Source organism: Planococcus citri, chromosome 2, assembly GCF_950023065.1.
Source record: "Planococcus citri chromosome 2, ihPlaCitr1.1, whole genome shotgun sequence".
Lineage (NCBI taxonomy): Eukaryota > Metazoa > Arthropoda > Insecta > Hemiptera > Pseudococcidae > Planococcus > Planococcus citri.
The window spans coordinates 72,376,266-72,399,573 of record NC_088678.1 but is presented as its reverse complement, the minus strand read 5'-3'; the positions used below and the strand labels follow the sequence as shown (position 1 = coordinate 72,399,573).

General features: G+C 33.2%; 3 protein-coding genes across 7 annotated transcripts in view; 2 read left to right on the top strand and 1 right to left on the bottom strand.

Annotated features, from left to right (window-relative positions):
* Iml1 (GATOR complex protein Iml1) overlaps positions 1-23,308 on the bottom strand; it is a 289,826-nt gene that overhangs the window by 253,197 nt on the left and 13,321 nt on the right. The window lies entirely within an intron of this gene.
* On the top strand, positions 40-4,908 carry LOC135837615 (hemicentin-1-like). 2 transcript variants are annotated; one of them, XM_065352955.1, is made up of 8 exons: positions 48-304; positions 387-548; positions 1,186-1,424; positions 1,497-1,607; positions 3,595-3,858; positions 3,971-4,127; positions 4,220-4,404; positions 4,508-4,905. In XM_065352955.1, exons 1-8 carry the CDS (start codon positions 247-249, stop codon positions 4,823-4,825), a joined length of 1,494 nt encoding a protein of 497 aa, XP_065209027.1. In that variant the 5' UTR covers positions 48-246; the 3' UTR covers positions 4,826-4,905. The 2 variants fall into 2 exon arrangements, with proteins under 2 accessions (XP_065209028.1, XP_065209027.1); XM_065352956.1 differs by lacking the exon at positions 1,497-1,607 and having other exon boundaries at positions 40-304; positions 4,508-4,908.
* LOC135837589 (uncharacterized) lies at positions 12,737-15,272 on the top strand. The gene is made up of 2 exons (XM_065352914.1): positions 12,737-13,081; positions 13,682-15,272. The coding sequence occupies exon 2, from the start codon at positions 13,691-13,693 to the stop codon at positions 14,936-14,938; it is 1,248 nt and encodes a 415-aa protein (XP_065208986.1). The 5' UTR covers positions 12,737-13,081; positions 13,682-13,690; the 3' UTR covers positions 14,939-15,272.

The window sequence follows — 23,308 nt, the reverse complement described above, 5'->3', positions numbered from 1 at the left end:
ATCTATACTTTTTTCCAACCATATCTCGAAGTAAATTTCACTATCGTTCGAGTAATCACTACAAACCCACTTTTTTAAAAACAAAACAACGAGTAAAATAAATTTATGGAAATACTCATTAGGCACGTAGGTAGATACTTCAGTCTCCAGCCAATTTAACCGAGACTGGAGTAAAACCAGAGGCATTTCGGTTTCACTTGTTCTGGTTACGTATCAATTGTTGGTTTTTTAGAGCAATTGAAAATAATGCAGCTCTTTTATACTGTTGTGTTTTATTTAGCTTGCTTAAATGCAGGAAATTCGGGTAAGAATGAATTTATTTCTAATTAGAATTTAATTCGTGATACAAGAATGAAACATTTTTAAATTATGAATTTTTTCAACAGAGCCTTATGTTCCGAAAAATTTGGTTTTCGTGTACGACGTCATAAATCCTGGAGTAGATTATGTGGATTTTGTAAATGGAACCGAAAAAATTTATAAAGAGTTATTTCAATCTGGTCAAAAAATATTCAATAGGTTTCGTATCATATTTCCTTTTAAAACAAGTAAGCCATTTTCCACTTTCGATTAGATTATAAATTGAGAATTTGACCCATTTGACACTTGGTGGGACATAATTCAATACTTTCATATTCTTTACACTTACACAGATTTCATGCACGAATTAAATGCCAAATTGAAAAAAAAAACTGAAGTTTATCCAAAGTTCCTTCAAAAAAAAAAAAAAAAAAAAAATGGAGACCTACCTAATAATATCAAAATGTGAAATTGGAAAAATGACTAAAACACAAATTGTAATTTTTGAAATCAAAAATCGAAACATTTCAAAATTTTTCACTTTACTTACTGAGTTTTTTTGGGATATAGTTTCAAAAAAATGAAATAAAATGAAAACAATCCAAATTTTTATCTAATAATTTATTTTGCAAATTCTTATTATGATTTTGAAAATTGGATTTCATAAACACCATTTGTTGAATTCATCAATTTTTTAAGCACTGTCAAAATTTATAATATCCTTTTGACTACTCCTAATTCAAGTTGTAAACATTTGAGAGATTTTCTCTCATTTTCCAAAAAATCTTTTATTACTCAAGATACCTACTTTCCAAGTCTCGAATGATCAAATTCCTAGTTCAAAAAAAAAACATACAACTGCCCATTGATAAAATTTCTTCACAGGTGTTGAAATAATCGACGATCAAAAAGACCAAAAAATTATGGAAAAATTGCTCGAGCATAAATCAACTATCGAAGGCGAAAAAACATACGGAAATGTGAGCAGAGTTTTACGAGGGTTATGGTCAGCATTGTACAATAGTGACTTAAATTCACTCGTTTACGTTTTCACCAACGCTAAACCGGAAGATAATTCAATCATGTATGCCATATCGTGCGCCATAGAAAATAAAATGATCGAGGTACTTAATAATTTTGGAATTGTAAAATAAAATGTGTTTAAATATTCGCAATTAATTGTTGAAATTTCTCAGGTGGGATTTGTCATTCAACAAAATTATCCAGAAGTTGATATACCAGTTGAATATCAAACTATTTCTTTGCAAAGTAATGGTCTAATCTTAAATGTGCATGCAGACTCGCAGGCGAGTAAAAAATTTAAAATTATTTCACATTATCGAATGAAAAAATTTTTTAGATGAAGACAGATTTTTTTGCTTAAATGACCTAATTAATTTGAGCGTGGAAAATGATAAAAAGTTGAAATGAAATTTTACAGCAGTTCTTTAATGTATAAATTTTTTCAACCACACGTTTGCAGATCCATTCGAATGTAAACAACAAAAATTGCTGAATTATCAATTCAATACTTTAAAAACTAAACATAGGTAATAAAAGTCGTTCAAAATTGAGTATGACTAAACTTGATTAAAAAGCAAAAAAAAACAAACAAAAAAACAAAAAAAAACGAGAAAGAGGACTGGGGCAATACGATAGGGCATTTGCAAAAATTAGAAAATGACAAGTGGCTCAGTGAATTAGATAGATTTTTGCATTGTAATTCACTTACCATTTCATTAAAAATATTTTCTTATTCTTCAGGAAAAAAATTGTACTCACCTGAAACAAAAAAAAACCAAAAAACATAAATTAGAAAAATAAATAAATAGCTACTTAATTATTGAAATTATATTTAATTTTAACATATTTTAATTTTGTAAAAACGTATCTACCTAATCAAAAAACGTCAGCAAAAATCAGTTAGAAGAGGAGAAAGGAAGGGGGGTTGTGAGTCCACAATAATAATGGTAACAAAATTGAGAGGTCTTGACTCAAATCACCTCTCTTCATTTCAATAAACTGGAACTCAGAGATTTTGCCACGTTATTAAATTCGATTATCACATCAAATCTTTATAAATTACCAAACGATTTCTTTCAATTTTTTAAGTTATCTTATGTTTTCACGTATGACGTCACTAATTGAACACAGTTTTTGAAAACAACGTTAGATGGTAGAAAAATCTTCATTTCTACAGCTGTTTTGTGATTTTTACTCAGATTTCGAGACATTTCATCAAGTTTTAGACATTTTCAACAGCTTTAATGTGATTTTTACAAAATTGGACAATGTTTCATCAGGGTGTCTAACAAAATTTCTCCGAAGAAATGCAGTACTTTTACAGTACCTTTTGCATTACCTTATTTTTTTTTATCCAGCTTACACTAACCCACCCCCCCCCCCCCCGAAGAAAAAAAATATTTTCGAACCGGTTGGAATTTGTCAATCAAATTTTTACAAGTATTAATTTAACAAGTGTTGCCATCTTTTGAGGTACAAAATGAACTTTTTTTTTTTTAAATTTTCACCAATTAATTCATTTTGAGGTTTCAAAAAATTTTAAATCAATGATTCTGAGAAAAAATACAGTACTTTTCAGGAAAAATGCAGTACTTTGCAGTACTTGCAGTACCGAGGATTTCAATGCAGTACTTTTACAGTACTTGCAGTACCTGCAGTACCTGTTAGACACCCTGTTCATGCAACTTTTGTAAAATTTCGCCCAATTTTATCAACACTACGAGATTTTAGCTATTTTAAGTACTTATGTAATTTTTAACCGATTTCACGTTTTTTTTTACGATATTTACTTAATCTAATTTTTCAGAAAATTTGTTCAGTTTGAATGATATATTTGATCAATTTTGTTCATAATTTTGAACTTTTTTTTTTAACATTCAGGCATTTTGACGAAAGTTTGCGATTTTGCACAGTTTATTGAGAGATTTTTACATCAAATTTATATTTTTTATGATAGTTCAAAGCAATTTTTACAATTCTTTGGTCAAGTTTTGAGATATTTTATCACCTTTAGCCATTTTCAATTGTTTTAATGTAATTTTAACGAATTTTTAAAATAATTTACGTAATTTCTGCTAAATTTTAATTCAATCTCATTAAAAGTTCATTCATTTTTGATCATTTTCAATAATCTAGCCATTTTTATAACTGCAAAAAAACAATTACTTTAGAACAATTGGCCAAAAAATGACTCGATTTTTCGTTCGAAAACGAAGGTACAAAGCTATAAAAATTCAAATTAATCCAATCGACTATGATATTTTTTACCAGATCATGAATTTCATGCCGACTTTGTTGACTTACACGAAACAAAAAGTGAATCTGCTGACTATCAACAATGATTTCACCAATACCCACGTCATTCGAGTGGATAAACTCCTCGATGAAATCACAATAGTCGACTGGACTTATGGAGGCGTTGGCCAATACATCACCCATCATTATAATCGTTCCGAATATTCTAAAGTGATTACGAGTAGATCTTACAGAAGTCGTCATTTGTGTACTTTGAAAACCCAAATAGAATCTTATAAGGTAAGTAGATCTATAGATATCTTTTGAAATATTCCAATTTCATTTCAGCATTTCAAATAAAGCATACTTAATTTATTACTCATCACTCAACTAACATTTTTTCTCCATGTAGCGCATTTCACAAGGCAACCTATTCATCAAAATAGACTCAAATAGGTATAATTTTGGTTTACGTGTATTTGGAGTCAGTGGATTCAATTTTGATTACGGATTTTCTATCAATAAAATCAACAACTGTACGAATAATTTACAAAAAAGACCATTTTTGAGTAAGTAAATCATTTAAAATATTAGAATAACAATAAAAATTTGAAAAAAAATTGATAACGATATCAATTTCATCAATTTTTATTCCGTCCAGATACTTTGAATTACATCTACGTGAAATCAACCAACACAGAATACGGAGCTGTTTTCAAATCTTGCAAAATTATCTCTACAGATAATAATTCAGTCGTGAAGGAAATCCCCCTTACCAGTTTCGATTCAGAAAATGATTTTTACTACGGTGCATTCGTACCTACTTCTCAATCCTTTTATTTACAGGTAAGTTATTAAAAATACTAAATGGAACGAGAAATGAACAAGTACATATTATTTCGAATAGGAAATACATTAAAGAATAATTAAAATTTCGACAATTTCACAGGTGACCGCTTTTCTTGGAAATGATATGATTCAAAGGACGTCTTCAATTGCAATTTCACCGATTCAAATGCCTTACCCGGAGTATGAGAAAAATTACATTTCAACTGAATCTTTTGGGAACGATATGATTCACAGGACGTCTTCAATTGCCCTTTCACCAATTCAAATATCTTACCCACAGTACGAGAAAAATTACATTTCGGTATCAACGAATTACACAAATACGTCTTATTATGGATCAGTAGATAGATCATCGGCTTACGTAAATTCGTTAAATTCAACTTATCAAGTTACAGAGCAAAACGTTCAGTTTGTCTGATATTTTTAATTTTTAATATAACAAAGGGTAATTTTGTGAGACTAGAACTTCATCAAATCATCTCCTTAAATGTCTATTCTATGCGTCTTTTTAGGTATTATACATGATTTTATTATTGCCTAAATGCATATAAATGATTTCTAAATGTATATTAATGTGTTCTTCTCTAACAATAAATAAAGGAAAGACAACCAAGCATAAAGCCGCATTTTAACAAAACATCGAGGTTGAGGAGCCTGTACGTCGTGAATTGAATCACTTGCCAACAAAACAATACGAGAACGCTCGAGCGTCTTTTCAATGCCAAGAACTTCATCTCCAGTGTATGATTCTCAGAATCGCGAATAATACAAGTACATATTTTGGACATTTACGTCGTATTTTTTCAAAGCCTTTAGACACGTATATTTCTCATTTAAATGAAAAGAACAAGCAGTTGCCTAAATTATCTTCAAATTTACTTAGACCTTTTGTATTTGGAACGAGAAAAGTAGGTAGCAATTGTTACATGAAAATGAACCAAGTCGTCTATTATTTTCAATAGATACGTGTTTCGGCCACAAAGTACACTGTCAAAGTGGCGAGAGTGTTACTTATAGATTAATGATGATTTAAAAATGAAGTATCGCACAGTAAGATATTAAATTTCAACACAAAATCGAATAAAATGGCGAAAAAATTCCAAATGATCTGTAAAGTAGACTTTAGTTACCTCGAAATTTCGAGTGTTTGACTGACTATGTGTATATTGTGTATATCCACGTTCTAGACTTTTCTGTTCTCAATGAGTCAAGAAAGTCCATTTCCAAAACGATGACAACACTTTTAATTAAAATTGGAATACTTAATGTACGAATTTTTTCCACTAAAATTGCAAACGACATGACGAGTTTTTTCATATACGTAATTACGTATACCCAAGCTACTATACGTACTTAAGTACCTCTACCTACATATCAACTTTTTCTCAACAAGCACAAAAACGATTAGCCAACAATTGTGCACTTCGAAAATATGGGAAATTGGGCAGAGAAAGAGGAAAAAGTTGTGAAATGGGCGGAAAAAACGGTTACAATAATCTCAGGGTGCAAGATTTCACTATTCTTTCCTCATAAAGGATTCGTATAAAAAAAGCAAATGCGTGACGAAATGATGTATCGGTGGGGGGGGGGGGGGGGGCTGAAATTTTCGCCAGATTTTCCCACCTTTTTTTTTACCCCAGATCCAGATTCCCCCGCCCCTTCGGAATTTTTTCAGCTCATTGGCCACATGTGGTTTGAAAAAATTTTTGAGAGGGACAGTTGGAAACAAAAATTATAATGTGTATGTATTATGTTGAATAGATAAGTAATTCAAAATTGTCAAAAAGCGTTTGGTCTTTGAAAATAAAATTTAAAAAGATTAGGTACAGAAAATTTTTTTTTCAGAGAAGCAACGATTATAATCGATGCTATATTTGTCCCAAAATAATCGGAAATGATAAGAGATGTGCACTTTTCAGAAAAGTAATTTTGGTGAAATGAAAAGTGTGAAAAGTTGTGAAAAGTAAATCATGTGAGTCTCATTTTAAAGCTCTTTGTAAAAGCTTCAAATTCATGTATTTTTATGCCTATATCTAAAACATACAAAAAAACAAAATCATATTTTTGTCATCTACTTGATCGAAAAGTGGTAGTTTTGAGCCTTTCTAGAGCCTCTAACATTTTTGGTTCTTTCTGTTTTGAAAAAAATGCTGTGAAAAATTTTAAAATGCAATTCATGGATGCTGAATTGCAAAGGTGGAGCAGTGGAGAGAGTGAAACTTGATATTTGACTTCATCAATGAGCCCAGTGTTCTCTGATGAGTAAATTGATTCGTCACTCACTTTTTTTTTTTAGTGAAAACTGAAAAGAGAAATAAAAAGTAGGAACTTTTCTTTTCAACTTTTCATTGAAAGAAAAGTACTTTTCACTTTTCACTTTTCATTGAAAGAAAAGTACTTTTCACTTTTCAGACTGCACATCTCTAGAAATGATCGATTAATCGGCCAAAAAAACTGCTATACTCGTGGTTGGTGATTGGTGGAAATAAAGTGACGTTATCAGTGAGTGAACCATGTTTTTTCATTCCAGTTTTTTTTTTTTTTACTCGAAATACTTACCAAACTTTTTGCCAACACTTTTCTGCTTGGATGAAGGTAGCTCCCCCCTCGTTCGGTATGCCCCTGGAAAAAAAGCTTAACGCTCATAAAGCCCTTTAACTATGGAATTCATTACCGATTGATTCTTTTTCGCAAGCCGTTTTTCCTATGGAATTTAGCGTGAAATATTTTTAAAAAAATAGTTTTTATTACCTACGCATGTGTTCGAATTTTGAGCAAAATTAAAATAGGAATTAGAGCGAAAATGAGCTAAGACCTACAATGCTCCATTATCAAACAATTCAGCACCGCATGTTTCATCTCAAGAAATTTTTAAAATAAAATTTCAGGATTCATATTTCCTTTTCTGCGCTTGAAAATTTGATCCAATATCTCAAGATCGATACTCCAAATCGATTAGGGCAAGTAATTCACAAATATAAGATGATGGATTGAAAAAAATATTTTTTTATACTCGTAAGTTAAAAATCTAAAATACTTGGTAAATTTGAAAAAATCGCCAGTATACGCTATCTCCTGTAAAGGAGTGCGACTACGACGACGACGCCTCTTTTTGCAGAAAATCACTCGAAAATTCCTCTATACCTTCAACATTCTACGCACCAAACATGTTGTATGTATCATTTATCAACAAAACAATAAGAAAACACTTCGGCCCCTTTTCAAGATCAATTTGGTATCCTTTACGAATTTCTCATGTTTACGATTCTCAGAATTACAAATGATGCTTTGGACTTGGCAGCATATTTCTTTTCAAACCTTTCGATACATTTCCATTTAAATAAAAAGAAGAGGCGACGATCTGACGAACAGTTACCTAAATTGCATTCAACGTGACGTTAATGTATCAGAAATAAATAGCAAAACAACAATACCAACTCGGATTGCTGAAACCCGTTCCCTATTAACCTATTATTCTACGTGTAGGCCTGGGCTACCTGCTGAGTTGCCGAGTAAACGGTCGCCATCGTTGGGAACAAACAACATAAATCAGCGACGTGAAAAGACGACTCCCCTTTATATGTAAGTATGTATATTTCAAGAGGAAATGAAATGAACGCAGTATAGACAGGTAGCCATTTTAAAGCTAAAACAACATGGGAAGAGAATTTTTACGTTTCGCCTATTTTTTGAGAGAGCATAAATGCCAAGAAGTATCAACATTTTGTTTATTTCGAGAAGATGGAGATGGGAAGTGGAAGGAAACTTTATGAACTGACTTCGATAGACTGTGATAAAGATGTTAGATGCGATATTTTACCCCTTCCTCGAAAATTATGGAATGATTTAAAATTTCGAAAATAAAAATCAGGCTAGGTATACTTAATTTTGGTTGGTTTTTCATTCAGGGTGTCCACTCATTTCTGGAATTCTGGAAATGATTTGCCCTGACTTATCCACATCCTGGTTTTCCAGACCTTTTTTTCAAAATAAAAACACCATATTTTTAAAATTTCTTCTTCTTTGCATTAAAAAAATCACGTTTTTCAATACGTTCAGTTCCAAACTGGAATTGAACGAAATTACCCGAGCGATGCGAGGGAAATTTTTTCCAAAATAAGTACAATTAAACTATTAGAATTATTAAAAAATTACAGGTGAGGGTAATTCTCAAAAAAAAGGTCAATTTTGATGTGCATAGAGTAAAACGGGGTCAAGTGGACCGCAGGTCAAGTGGAACGATGTCAATAAATCGAAAACTAAAAACTCAAATTGCATTTCTGTGAGCTCAATATACTCTAACTAATGTTATCCATGATCGTCGAAGTTAGCAACACTGTATAGTTATTTGTGTTCATGTAATGAAAGACATGTGAATTTTTATAGTCGAAAAAATCAAGTGCTGCATTTTGAAGCCATTGAAAAAGGTAGAAATTTTTGTTCAAATTTCAATCTGAATATCAATAAATAATGAGTAACTAATGTACTTCCACATACACTAATCAACTTTGAGTAATTAAGAAATAGAATCGAGATATTAATGATGAAAAAAAAATTGTGTTTGGGGTCAAGTGGAACAAAATTGATGGGGTCAAGTGGAACTTGTATTTTTACATGGTAATTGTGTTCTGAATTAATGATAGGATGCTGTGAGTCAGAGAAAGAGCCAACTGATCGTGAAAAACATTCACAAGAAATGACCAAGGAGGCAATTTGAAGAATTGTAGAGGAAAATTCGTCTTATCAAAATGCATCTATCAAACTTTGTATAATTCAGGGTGGGATACCCCAAACCCACCCAGAATGATTACATTTGCCATTTATGTACGCAAATAACTTGTATGAACTACTTATAAACTTGATTTTTGTAAAAAAAATTACTAATCATTTCCTTATGGAAAATAACACGTACCACTTGACCTGACCCCCTGTTCCACTTGACCTGCCCGTCAGGTCAAGTGGAACGAATTTTGCACTTTTTTAAAAATGAAATTTCTCAGAAATTTCTCAATCAAAATTCAAAATTTGGGCGGCCAATGAAAGCTAAAACTTGGTTCTTTGAAATGAGCTCACAACCAGCTCCCTATCTTTAATACAATGCTCGCAATCTTGAATTTAAAAAAATCGTTCCACTTGACCCCAGCTTACCCCTAATTTTGAAAAATAAAAATCATTTTTTTGGAAAATTTCAAGTGGGAATCATTTGTATAGGTATCCCAGATCCCTGTTCTAGTGTTAGCCTCAATTCAATCCCCCCACCGTGGACCCCGGCCCCCCTAAAACAGCGATAATTAGGATTCGACCCTCATCGATGTGTAATATGTCGATTGATATGTTTTAGAGGTCGTAGAATTCGAATCTAGAGTTATTTTTTATGTAGAGGTGGAGGGTGAGGCGTGGGGAGGGGGAAAATATCAAATTTTGCTTATATGTATTATCGAGTAATATGTCGATTTATGTTTTTCAGGCCGCAGAGTTCGAATCTGGACTTATTTTTTTGGTGGGGGTACAGGTAAGGTGTGGAGAGGGAGAAAATGTCAAATTTTGCTTGTATTATCGTGTAATATGTCGACTAGCGCGATAAAAGTACAGCTGTCTGAAATTTGGCCAAGTCGAAGGACAAATGGGCGCTGCACAAGCCGAAGGACAATCTCAACGTCTTTTCGTTTCTAGCCTTACCTACGGGACATTATTCGATTTTTAACACGTAATAAATGTGTACTTATCATGTAGAATAACTTCCTTTTCTCAATTATCGTTTTTGGTGGGTTCATCAGGGTAAATAAAAAGGCAAGCCGAAGGACACCGATTTTGCGAAACATCATATTTTCAGAGACAAGTACGATCAGAACGAGCCATTGCGTAGGTTTTGAAAATAACATTGCGGGGTAACATTTTTATGAGGACAGTGAACCAGTGCAGCCACTCTCCAGAAAAAAATGTTGGATTGGGAAGCTACTAAAAATAATTGAAAATTGCTTTAAAATTTGCGCAAAAAGTGTGTGACAGTTTTCAAATGTGAAATGTGAGCTTCCTATGGACTTATTCCAATTGCAATTTGCACAATAATGGACCTTCGTGTTCTATGATAATGAGAATGTGTCGGTTTTTCCCCAAAAAAATGAAGTTTATGACGCTTTATAACATTCATTTTCAAAAACATGGCGTGTGACAGCCAAGTCGAAGGACATTTGGGGTATAAAATCGAATGTACACCAATGAAAGGAGGGGCTAAAAATTTCAATACCATATGTGAAATGTGTGGGGGATGATCCTTGAATGGACCAAAAAAAAATATTAAAAATTTCAATGCTAAAACCTTTGAGAAATTTGCCATGTACACGATTTTTACCTTTTTTTAAGAATTACCCTCATATTTCTTTCTCTGCATTTGAAAATTTGATCCAATATCTCAAGCTCGATAATCCAAATCGATTAGGGCAAGTGAATTGCAAATACGAGATGATGGATTGAAAAAAATATATTTCACACGTTGAAAATCTAAAATACTTGATAAATTTGAAAGTCGACTCCTTTTGCAGAAAATCACTCGAAAATTCTTCGATGCCTTCAAAATTCTACCAACTAAACGTGTTGTATCATTTACTTTAGACCCATTAATTTTCAAGATCAATTTGGTATCCTTTACAAATTTCTCATGTTCACTATTCTCAGAATCACAAAAATGGACTTTACAGAATATTTCTTTTTAAATCTTTCGATGCATTTCCATTTAAATGAAAAGAAGAGACGACGATCTGACGAACAGTTACCTAAATTGCATTCAACGTGACGTTAATGTATCAGAAATAAATAGCAAAACAACAATACCAACTCGGATTGCTGAAACCCGTTCCCTATTAACCTATTATTCTACGTGTAGGCCTAGGCTACCTGCTGAGTTGCCGAGTAAACGGTCGCCATCGTTGGGAACAAACAACATAAATCAGCGACGTGAAAAGACGACTCCCCTTTATACGTACCATGTATGTACGTATATTTCAAGAGGAAATGAAATGAGCGCAGTATAGACAGGTAGCCATTTTAAAGCTAAAACAACATGGGAAGAGAATTTTTACGTTTCGCCTATTTTTCGAGAGAGCATACTCGTAAATGCTAAAAAGTATCAAACATTTTGTTTACTTCGAGAAGATGGAGAATTGGAGGTAGTGGAAGGAAAGTTTGTGAAATGACTTCGATAGACTGTAATAAATATGTTAGATGCAATATTATTCACCCCTTCCTCGAAAATTATGGAATGATTCTAAATTTTGAAAATAAAAATCAGGCTAGGTACCTACATACTTAATTTTGGTTGGTTTTTCATTCGGGATGTCCACTCATTTCTGGAAATGATTTGTCCTGACTTTTCCAGGTTTTCCAGACCAACTTTTCAAAATAAAAACACCGCGTAGGTATTTTTAAAATTTCCCCTCCTTTGCATTAAAAAAAATCAGGGTTTTCAATACGTTCAGTTTCAAGCTCGAATTAAACGAAATTACCCGAGCGATGCGAGGGAAATTTTTTCCAAAATAAGTACAATAAAACGACTGGAATTATTAAAAAATTACAGATGAACCACTTTAAACAAATTCTCCAACTTGAGAGAAAATTGCTCGAAATTTCTGAAATTTCTTGACTTTTTCAGGTTTTCCAGAAGTGTGGACACCCTTTTCATTTGAAAAAGAGCATAGTCAGGTATACGAATACACAAACTCTAAAGTAAGATGACTTCGCTAGGATTACCCCCCCCCCCCCAATCAAGTCTGCAAGGTGTCCCCAAATTATAAAAATATTTTAATAGGAGACTTTTTTGATATTTTTCTCTATAGAAAGGTACATAAGATTTCAAGATACACTTTCTTCCCTCCTCCCCTCCCTGCCCATTTCATCATAATTTTCGTAAAAAATAATAATGAATCTATAAGAATGAATTTTAAAACATTTCGATTCGAACTTAATATATTATGTACATAAAAAAATGTTTATTAAAAATAAATATTCTGACTTCTCTGCAATTATTCGCTATTAGACCTAACTACGTATTAGGGGAAAAATTGAACAATATGGACGCCAAACAAGCGAAAAAACATTAAAGAGGCTGAAATTCGTGTACTTTGTACCCTGCAAAACACTATGGCGACAGCGACAGCCACCGCATGGCGGCGATAATCCGTGGAAAATATAAAAACATCCCTACCAACAGAAGGAATAACGATTTTATATTTTAAAAACCAGTTCCGCTGATATACCTAGGTATGTAGTAGGTAAACACAAGGAAGGGTAGAAAAGGGAACGCATCGCCAGTCGCCAGTTCGCTACGCTACGTAAGTAGGAGGAGTGACGCAAAGAAGAGGGGATGATCTACCACCGATACCATACCGATGACTTGAGTCGTTTTACAAGGGATGATCATTACAATTTTCGTCTTCCTCGAGAGAACTTTTTGAAATTACGTAGCTCGTTGCCTTTGCGCTCTTTATTGCTTTTTTCAAGTAACCTTTGCGGTTGTTATTGCTTTTCTTTATAGTGTATTTTTTTTTCAACGTTTCGTTTCGAATTTCGTTTGTGCGTTTTGCAAAGCAGATTCGAGAATTTTTTCGAACGACGACATTTCATTTGGCTAATCCTGCAGTGTTTTTAAAATTCAAGCTAGAAAAGCTCGAATTAGTTGGTGAGTTGATTGTCATTTATTTTATTCAATTTATGCAGATTATTTGTATTTTATTTTATTTGAGTAGGTATATAAAATTTAATTGTGTTTGTTTAACATGATTAGGTATTTTCAACAGTGTCTTCTTTTTTTTTCAATTTCATAGTTTTCATGAATATATCCATATCCAATTTCAAAGCTGAATTTGGGACTTCTCAAAAAAAAAAAAAAAAAAATAGTTCTCGTCTATTAATTTTCAGAGTTCGCGAAGTTGATACCGAATAATTTTCACTTTTTTCCAATTTTTAAACAATGAAAAACGGACATATTTCAATTGAACAAAATTTTTTCGAAAAATCCTGATCTTTGAACTTATTTACTCGATCTTCAAAAATTCCAACCGAATTGAAACAAAAAAAAAATCGTTCGTAATGCAGCAAAGTTGAAAAAAAACATGACTTTAAAAATATTGCATCATTATTTTCAATTCGATCCTGCTAAAGTCTAAACTCTTTCCCTCCCCTTCATGCTTCAAACATGATGTAAATCTGAAAAAAATGACAATACTACGTTGAAATGACAAAATTTCTAATCCTCATTATTGCTTTGTTTGTTTTACAGAACGTAAAGATGAGGCAGCAACAAGAATCTTCTTCGTCTTCATTACCGTCATCGTCATCTACCTCCGGCACGACACCATCGAACCAACCACAAAATCGGCCAGTAGCAAAAATTGCAGCGGTCAGTGTCCGGCCAATTGCACGAGTCAATAGGCCTCCGGCACCAGAACCAGCCAGCAACAATGTATCGAGACCACAACCGCATCCTCGCCGACTGATACCTTCAACAGCGTACCCTTCAAGCAGCCAACGTCCATCTACAGCACATCCATGGGGTGTACCGTTTACCAACGTGTATTCCAATATGTTCTTCGGTCCTTCTCTAGCGGCAGCTCCTCAACAGCCCGTTATATCGACACCGCAATCGATGCAAACTACAGTCCAGAATTTATATTCTCTTCTGCGGCAGCCTACTTCGGGATCAGCTCCTGCTCCGGCTCCGGCTCGTCAATCTGCCCTGCATAGATTTTATCCTCCGTTGAGCCAAGTATCAGTTCCTGCTCCAGGTCATCAATCGACAGTCGAGAACTTGAATACTTTTTTACGGGTTTCTGCCCAAAGATCAGCTCCAGTTCCAGCTCCGGCTTCGGCTCAACAATCCAATGTCCAGAACGTCGTCGTTCCTCCTCCGCGGCATTCTATCCAAACATCAGCTCCGGCTCCGGCTCCGGCTCATCAATCCACAGTTCAGAATTCGAATCCTCTTTTACGGCATTCCATCCAAACATCAGCTCCGGCTCAACAATCCAGTGCCCAGAACGTCGCTCTTCCTCTGCGACAATCTACCCAAACATCAGTTCCAGCTCCGGCGCTATCTTCCTCGTCTTCTGGTGTGAGCAGCGCCTCATTAAATAACATCGAGGAAGATTCACGATCAGAGGATTTTGACGCCTTGATTGACGGTGACACACCTCAGCCCATTTCGGAAATGCTTCTCAACGCCATCGAAGTGAGACCGTACATGCTGGATGGAGAAACTCGTAGCCCGGAGGTATTCGTAGACCAGTTTGAGACGTACGCGGATTTACTGCTGCTCAACGATGAACAGGCGCGAGTCTTGTTCGCTAAGCTGGCTTATGTCAAGGATGATTTACGTTTCCAGGCCCTCAAATTCGATTCGACTTACGATGATATGAAGAGAAACTTCCTCGATATGGCCTACAAAGGCATTTTAAAACCATCGGAGAAAATTTCAAAGATTGTGGCTCCGAAAAAATCCGGTTTCATAAAACGAGTAAGGAAATTGTTTCGTAAATAATTGAACCAGTTTTTTAATCAAATTTACGTTCGTATGTTTTTTTAAAAAATTTTTATGTAAATATTTTTTATCTATTGCGTCGATTGTTCTTTTTTGTGATTTTTTCAACCAAATAATTGTACCAGTTTTACTATTTTTTTTTTTTAAACCCATGTTCGTATGTTTCTTTTTAATTTTCATGTAAATATTTTCACTTATTGTATCCATTGATTTTTTTTTCATATTACAAGCTAAGTACTTACTATTTTTAAGATTATAATCATGTCCGAGTGATTGCTGTACCTTACTTAAAACACGAGTGAAAAATATACGTAATCAATTTTCAATGTTCAAACGTTTCAAATTCTTTTTGAGTCTATCGTGAAGGTTTTTTTTGGAATTTTGTAACAGAACTTTGATGTAAAGCTTTGATGATGAGTAAGTTGACAAAAAGAAAAAGTTTGCACTTGCTTCGAAAAAAGTACAATATTTCATTACAAAATGGTACATAAATGGAAAAAGCGAGAGTTAACTATTCAAATGGAGAATCATTCTTTGCAAGGCCATTGAAGAAAAAAAATATGTATAAGTAACTGGAGCAGAAAAGCAGATGAAGTCTTTCACTAACAAAGTAAGTACTCGTACATTAATTTATTTACTTGAAAACTTTTTCATGTTTTTTCAAATCTTCTTTAAATAACATAAATTACTCCAGATCTAATTTTATTATTTTTTCAAAATTTTCAATCGTGAAGAAAAAATAGTCCGGCATATGACAATAGGAGTAATTGCACCCCCCCGCCGATCCTCCGGGACAACATTTTTCTTAAAGGGGACATCCTAAGGAACATTTTAATGCAGAGTTGCCAAAAAAAAGTTGGCCTTACTTACAAAATGGCGGCCATTTTGATTGACAGGTCAGCCGAAATCGCAGATTTTGCGTTTTAACATAGGACTTGCACAAACTTTTTCAAACTTTACAAAGGTAGATCGAAATATCATGCAAAAATTTATCACCTGTCCAAATTTCAAGTGCTAAAGTGCGTTTTTCGATTTTTGGTGAATTTTTGAAAATCGAATTTAGGCCAAAAATGAGGGGAAAAAATCAAAATTTTACCAAATTGACCGAGAAAGCTGAAATTTGGGATATACCCTATTTTCGACATGCCAAATCGATTGGAAACGGTTTTGACCCGTTTTGAGCAGTTCTGGAGCCTCCAGTCGATTTTTGAAACTCGAAATTCTGACAAAATTCCATCAAATTGGAGTTGTAAAGCTAAAATTTATTCTAAAAACTAGTTTCAATACGCTACGAAGTACTGCAGGTGAATTTCAAGTCGTTTTGGAGCCTCCAGCGACTTTTTGAAAATTCTTGAAGCCTCCAGCAGATTTTTGAAACTTTAAATTTTCACAAAATTTCATCAAATAGAGATGGAAAGCTGACATTTACTCTACACTCCAATTTTAACACCCTCTGAAAACGACTTCTGGTGGATTTCAAGTCATTTTAGAGCCTTCAACGACTTTTTTGAAAATTACTGGAGCCTCCAGTGGATTTTTGAAACTTGAAATTTCCCCAACATTAATTTATCAAATGGAGTTTGCAAGCTGAAATTTACTTCGCAGACTACATGGTGGTTTCAAATGGTTTTGAAGCTTCCAGCTACTGTTAGGAAATTTCAATTTTCCAAAAAAACGTCATACAACCTTTCAAAAAGTTGCTGGAGGCTTCAAAAAGACTTGAAATTCACCAGCATTCAACTTCGTAGCGTATTGAAATTAGTGTGCAGAATGAATTTCGACTCTCCATCTTGGTTTGATAACATTTTGGGGAAATTTCAAGTTTCAAAAATCTACTGGAGGCTCCAGTAATTTTCAAAAAAGTCGTTGAAGGCTCTAAAATGACTTGAAATCCACCAGAAGTCGTTTTCAGAGGGTGTTAAAATTGGAGTGTAGAGTAAATGTCAGCTTTCCATCTCTATTTGATGAAATTTTGTGAAAATTTAAAGTTTCAAAAATCTGCTGGAGGCTTCAAGAATTTTCAAAAAGTCGCTGGAGGCTCCAAAACGACTTGAAATTCACCTGCAGTACTTCGTAGCGTATTGAAACTAGTTTTTAGAATAAATTTTAGCTTTACAACTCCAATTTGATGGAATTTTGTCAGAATTTCGAGTTTCAAAAATCGACTGGAGGCTCCAGAACTGCTCAAAACGGGTCAAAACCGTTTCCAATCGATTTGGCATGTCGAAAATAGGATATATCCCAAATTTCAGCTTTCTCGGTCAATTTGGTAAAATTTTGATTTTTTCCCCTCATTTTTGGCCTAAATTCGATTTTCAAAAATTCACCAAAAATCGAAAAACGCACTTTAGCACTTGAAATTTGGACAGGTGATAAATTTTTGCATGATATTTCGATCTACCTTTGTAAAGTTTGAAAAAGTTTGTGCAAGTCCTATGTTAAAACGCAAAATCTGCGATTTCGGCTGACCTGTCAATCAAAATGGCCGCCATTTTGTAAGTAAGGCCAACTTTTTTTTTGGCAACTTTGCATTAAAATGTTCCTTAGGATGTCCCCTTTAAGAAAAATGTTGTCCCGGAGGATCGGCGGGGGGGGGGGGGGTGCAATTACTCCTATTGTCATATGCCGGACTAATGGGTTTAATAATATTTTGAGACATTTCATTTCATCATTATTTCAGTTGTTTTTAATTCATTTTGTAATAGCATTTTGACGCCATTTCATACGGAGTAGGGTCAGAAAAAGTTGAAATTTCACGAGAAATTCAAATATTTCGACGAAATGTTTTTTGAACATTAAAAAAAAAGCCTCAAATAATTGAGTAACGATTTTTGGGAATTTAGAAAAAAGTTTCATGCAACTCATCAAAATGAGTTTAAATTTTAGTAAAAAAATCAAAAATTTCTATCAACACTTTTTTTTGAGCACTGTTAAAGAATTTCAAGCCCAAACTAGAGCCTTGATTTTCTTGCGGTATAGTTGAGAAAAAGGTGTCATTTAAAGCTGCTAGTTTTCAAAAATACTCTATAACTAAATAAGTTTTGAAAGAAATTTCTCATATTTTTCTGAAATCGTAATTCATTTTGGTATAGCAACTCAAGTTCGGGCTTGAAATTTTTCAAAAATGCTCAAAACTATTTCCGTCCAAACACATATTTATTATTTAATACTTAAATTATTCGCCCAATTTTACCACAGTTTCATAGGTCGTATAACACCCTTTTTCAAAAATTCAAAGATTTCGTAATTAGTAATTACCCGATTTTGTACTCTAAATTTTAAAAAAAATCAAAACATGTTCAAAAGAGCTCCAAGAAAGGTTTTAATGGAAATGATTCTTGATTTTTTTGCAAAATTTCAACACATTTTGATAGGTTTTCATAACATCTTTTTCAAGACCTTCGAAAATTATAACTCAATTTTGTGCTCAAAATTCTTTAAAAAAAAAAAAAAAATCATCGGAATATAAGAGTTCTTTGTGAAATTATAACTCAACTTGATAGACCTCTATAGACCTTTTTTCAAACATAAAAGAGTTGATATAAATAATTTTTCAATTTTCTCGGCAGAGAGCCCAACTACTCTCAGTGGAAAAAAAAAAGTAACTTTAGTAACAATTTTGGTCAAAAAAGTAGCCAAAAAGTGATCAAAAAATAATCAAGTAATAAGTAACTTGAATAATAAAAAAATCCTTAATTTTCTAGACGTTTTTTAGTTTTATTTGTATGACGTCTACACTTGGAATACAAAAACAAAATTTCGTTCATTCGTCCGCATTTTTTGTGTCAGTCATTCAAGAGCTAATGCAAAGACGATTCGAATCTTTTTTTTTCAGTGTGTATGTGGGGGGGATCGAAAATTATACGCCGAATACAAATGACTTCAAATTTTCAAAAACGATGGTCTTATTTTTGCAAATTGAATGCAAAAAAAATAGAACAGTTTGCTGCTCGAGCGAATCGAGAATGCAAAATTTTTGAAAATTTACATTTTGTGAAGACAAGAAATCTGATTTTCTTCAGTTAATTCGACTTTCAATTCTAGAAATTTCATTACCAAAATTTCGTAAGAATCTTCGGTGAGTTTTCGTACCTTTTTTGGTTAATTATTGATTTTTTTTATGGTAGACATTTTCAACAAACGTAGGAAAACGTTGAAGAAAGTAACCAAAAAATGATTTTAGTAACAATTTTAGAGAAAATAGTAACTTTTAGTAACTAATAGGTAATGAAAAAAGTAACCAAGTTTCTAAAAAGAAAGTTCTTGGGCTTTCTGTTTTCTCTAAAAATTGGTCGCAAACACTTTTTCACAAATCATCACCAATTTTGGACTCAAAATTCTTCAAAAATGCTCAAATAAACTTTTCGTCGAAATATTTAGATTTTTCGCGAAAGAGTGTCCCATGATTTTGATAAATTTGTATCGCAGTTTTGAATAAAATCTCAAAAATCATGGCCCAATTTTTGGCTCAAAATTCTTCAGAAACACTCAAATTAACTTTTCGTTGAAATATTTGAATTTCTAGCGAAATTTGAATTTAGTTTGATGAGTCGTAAAGTCAATTTTAGGCCACCCAATCTAGATAATTATATATTTCATGATTAATTCAAAAAAATCCTAAATGCGGGGACTTTTTTTTCAAAATGGAGGGAATATTTCCCAGTACAACGTACGAGGGTTTGGTGACCAAAATTTTACATAATCTTTTTCCCCACAACACTCTATTCTCAATGATTCACAATAATGATTCCATCCAAGAGTCATACACGTCGCAAGTTACGAGTTGTCGAGTATCAGTGCGATGTTTAAATAAATTCTTTACAACGAAAACTCATGTATGTAAATAAAAATATCGTTGGGGTAATTTTATGAAACTAGAATCACTCCAAACGATCTCCTGGTCTCAAAGTCTTTTCTAGGTATACAAACTGTTGATAAAATTTCATTATTGCCTTTAAGGATGACAATTTCTATAAGTATTGATATATTTTTCCATAAATGAAGGAAACGTGATTTAAACGAGCATACAACAAAACAATACAAAAACTTTCAGCCGCCTTTCCAAGATCAATTAATCACACTAAAAACTTCGCTGGCGCATAATTCTTAGAATCGCAAAAATATAATATTTTGGACATTTTCAACGTATTTTTTTCAAATCATCAGATGTGTGTAAGTATACGTATTTGTTACCTAAATCCTATTCAACTTGACACTATCTTTTGTGTTTGAAAGAGCAAAGTTGCAATAATTACGCACAATGAAACCCTTCGTCTATTATCTTTGTAATCTACCTAAGCTTCCGTCGTCCAGTCTACTGTTGAGACGTGTGGTTGAAAAAAAAACCAGGGGACTAGCAACGCAAACAAGACGTTTGGATCTGTATAGGTATAAAGAACCACACACAATTGATATTTTAAGAGAAAATAAAATGAAATGAATAAAAAACGAGCCAAATGACCTGCAAAGAAAATTTATAGTCGCCTTGAAATTTCAAGTCTCCTATCCCACTAACCTAAGAAACTTCCAATTTTCTGTTTTCAACTTGAAAAAGTAATTTACGTTGGCTTATTTGAAGATAAGATGATGACCAAAAAAATATTTTTTGAAATTTTTTTCACTAGTACGGCGAGTTTTTAAACGCACATTGAATAATTTTCGAAGATTTCTTCAAAAAATAGCCTAACGTTCATCAGTGAATGTTTCATTCTTGAAAAGAACTGAACAAGATAGGTGGTTAAGTATACCTACCTATATAGGTAACTATAGTAACAATGAGTATAAGATATTCAAGTTTCAAGTGAAGGTAAAATTGAGTGATTCGTACAAAAAAACAGTCTTGGAGATTCAGAAGGCCTTTTTCCAAAAAAATCATAATCGAGTGCCTCTTTTCCAAAAATTAATTCACAATATTCGATCAAAAAAAGTAAGTAAAACTGAAGGAATTATCAATAAGAACACTTTTTTCCTCAAGTCCATAAAGCCCATTTTTCCAGAAATTCGTCACCAATATCATTTTTGCCCTCCCTCCCTAAAAAATATTTGATTTTCAAACGAAAACAAATTAAAAGTAGGTACTCGTGCAAAAAAGGTCCAAGACTCGTAATTTCCTTTTATACCGAAAAATTTATCGTCGAATGTTCAATTGGGGAAAAATAAAATGACAATGTTGACCGTTATAATACTCAACTCGAAGTTGACGTAAAATTAAAGATTCGGATGAAAACAAGTTTCAAGAAACGTAATGTACTTCTGCAGTTGAAACTTGAATTCTATCATTAGATTCGACATTCTAATTCGATAATACATATGTATAGAAAGTGAATTGCTAATCCGTGGTCAATCAGCTGTGATGGGTTGAAAAATGTCAACTTTTTTGAACAAGTTGAAAATCTAGGACTACAAAAATTTCGCAAACAAAAAACACCTATACGGCTTTCCAACTTCCAAGATTAATGTAGGTCTAGGTACGTGCTTATATCCTTCACGAACTTCTCTCGTTTACAATAATTCTCAGAATCGCAAATGATACTTTAGACTTGGCATGTACATATATTTCTTTTCAAACCTTATGAAGGATTGTCATTTGGATAAAAAGACGAGCGAGCGAGCTGACGAATTGTTACCTAAATTGCATTTAACGTGACGTTATTGTATTTGAAATTTGAAAAGGCAAGGATGCATTTATCTACACCACTGAAACCCGTTGCCATTGTTCTATACATGTACGCCTAGACTATACGTGCTGAATTGTCAGTAGACTGTCGACATCGACATCGTTAGTAACAAACACAGAAATCAGCAACTTGAAAAGACGACTCCCGTATTTAATGATACGATACATATATTTTAACAGGAAATCGAATGAAAAGAAAAATTCCAAGAAAAAAATTCTCTGTTTAGTCCCTCGAAATTTCAATACTTTGACTGACTTGTCGACGGGCTTGAAAAGTGTAATTTTCATAACAATGCGTTTGGGACATCGTGTATATTAAATTCTTGCGTTAAAATTCTTATAGCGATTAGGTATTTTCTATTGGAGGCTCTAAAATGGCTTGAACCCATCTGAAGTCGTCTTCAGAGTGTGTTAAAATTAGTTTTCAGAATAAATTTCGACTCTCTATCTCAGTTTGATGAAATTTTGGGGAAATTTCAAGTTTCAAAAGTTCGCTGGAGGCTCCAGACCTGCTCAAAACGGGTTGAACCCGTTTCCAATCGATTTGGCATGTAGAAAATAGGGTATATCCCAAATTTCAGCTTTCTTGGTCAATTTGGTAAAATTTTGATTTTTTCCCTCATTTTTGGTCTAAATTCGATTTTTAAAAATTCACCAAAAATCGAAAAACGCACTTTAGCACTTGAAATTTGGACAGGTGGTAAATTCTTGCATGATCTTTCGATCTACCCTTGTAAAGTTTGAAAAATTTCTTGCAAGTCCTAATATGTTGAAACGCGAAATCTGCGATTTCGGCTGACCTGTCAATCAAAATGATCGCCATTTTGTAAGTAAGGCCAACTTTTTTTTGGGCAAGTTTGCTTTAAAATGTTTCTTAGGATGTCCCCTTAAAGAAAAAAGTTGTCCCGGAGGATCGGCGGGGAGGGGGTGCAATTACTCCTATTGTCATATGCCGGACTATTTGCTAAATTGTCAAAACTATGAGAAGCTTTTGAACTGGGGCTCTCCGATTTGAACTGAACGAAGCTATAGGTTGGAAGAGGATGTCTTCAAATACAAGTACACCTAACCAAAATTTTAGGTTCTCAAGTTCATTTTTAGATTTTTGACCAATTTGTGAAAATTTGAAGGGCGATTCTCAAACTTTTTCATGTAAAATATCAGTTTTTTGGATCAAAATAACCCAATTTGAATAATTCCTTTGATTCCATTCTCTCACATCAACAACTACTGCGTATATAGTTTTGTGTTACTGAAATTTTGGTTGCGGGGTTTTAAGGACTTGTTCTTCGATCTAACTTTTTGCACCATGGTTTTTTAGAATCCTCTTAAATTTTTTTTTAAATCTGAAAAAAGTGGCTTTTAACGACCATTTTTGAAAAAAATAATAAATTAAGTAGTGGAAAATGAATACCAAACACTCGAGTTTATTTTTAAAAATAAACTAAACCATACTCGTTTACGTATTAGAAACCATTGTCATATTCAATAGGTAGGTACCTACAAAGTACTTACATCTATTTGATATAGAAGCCTAACTTCAGAAAATAATTAAATACCCTTGAATAAAAAATGATCTCGAATGTCTCCGATTATTCAAATCTTTTTCAGTGCATAATTATTTGATGAATCTATGTACCTAATCAGACTAAAATTTAATTAGTGAAAGAAATCTTTATTAAAAAATAATCTCG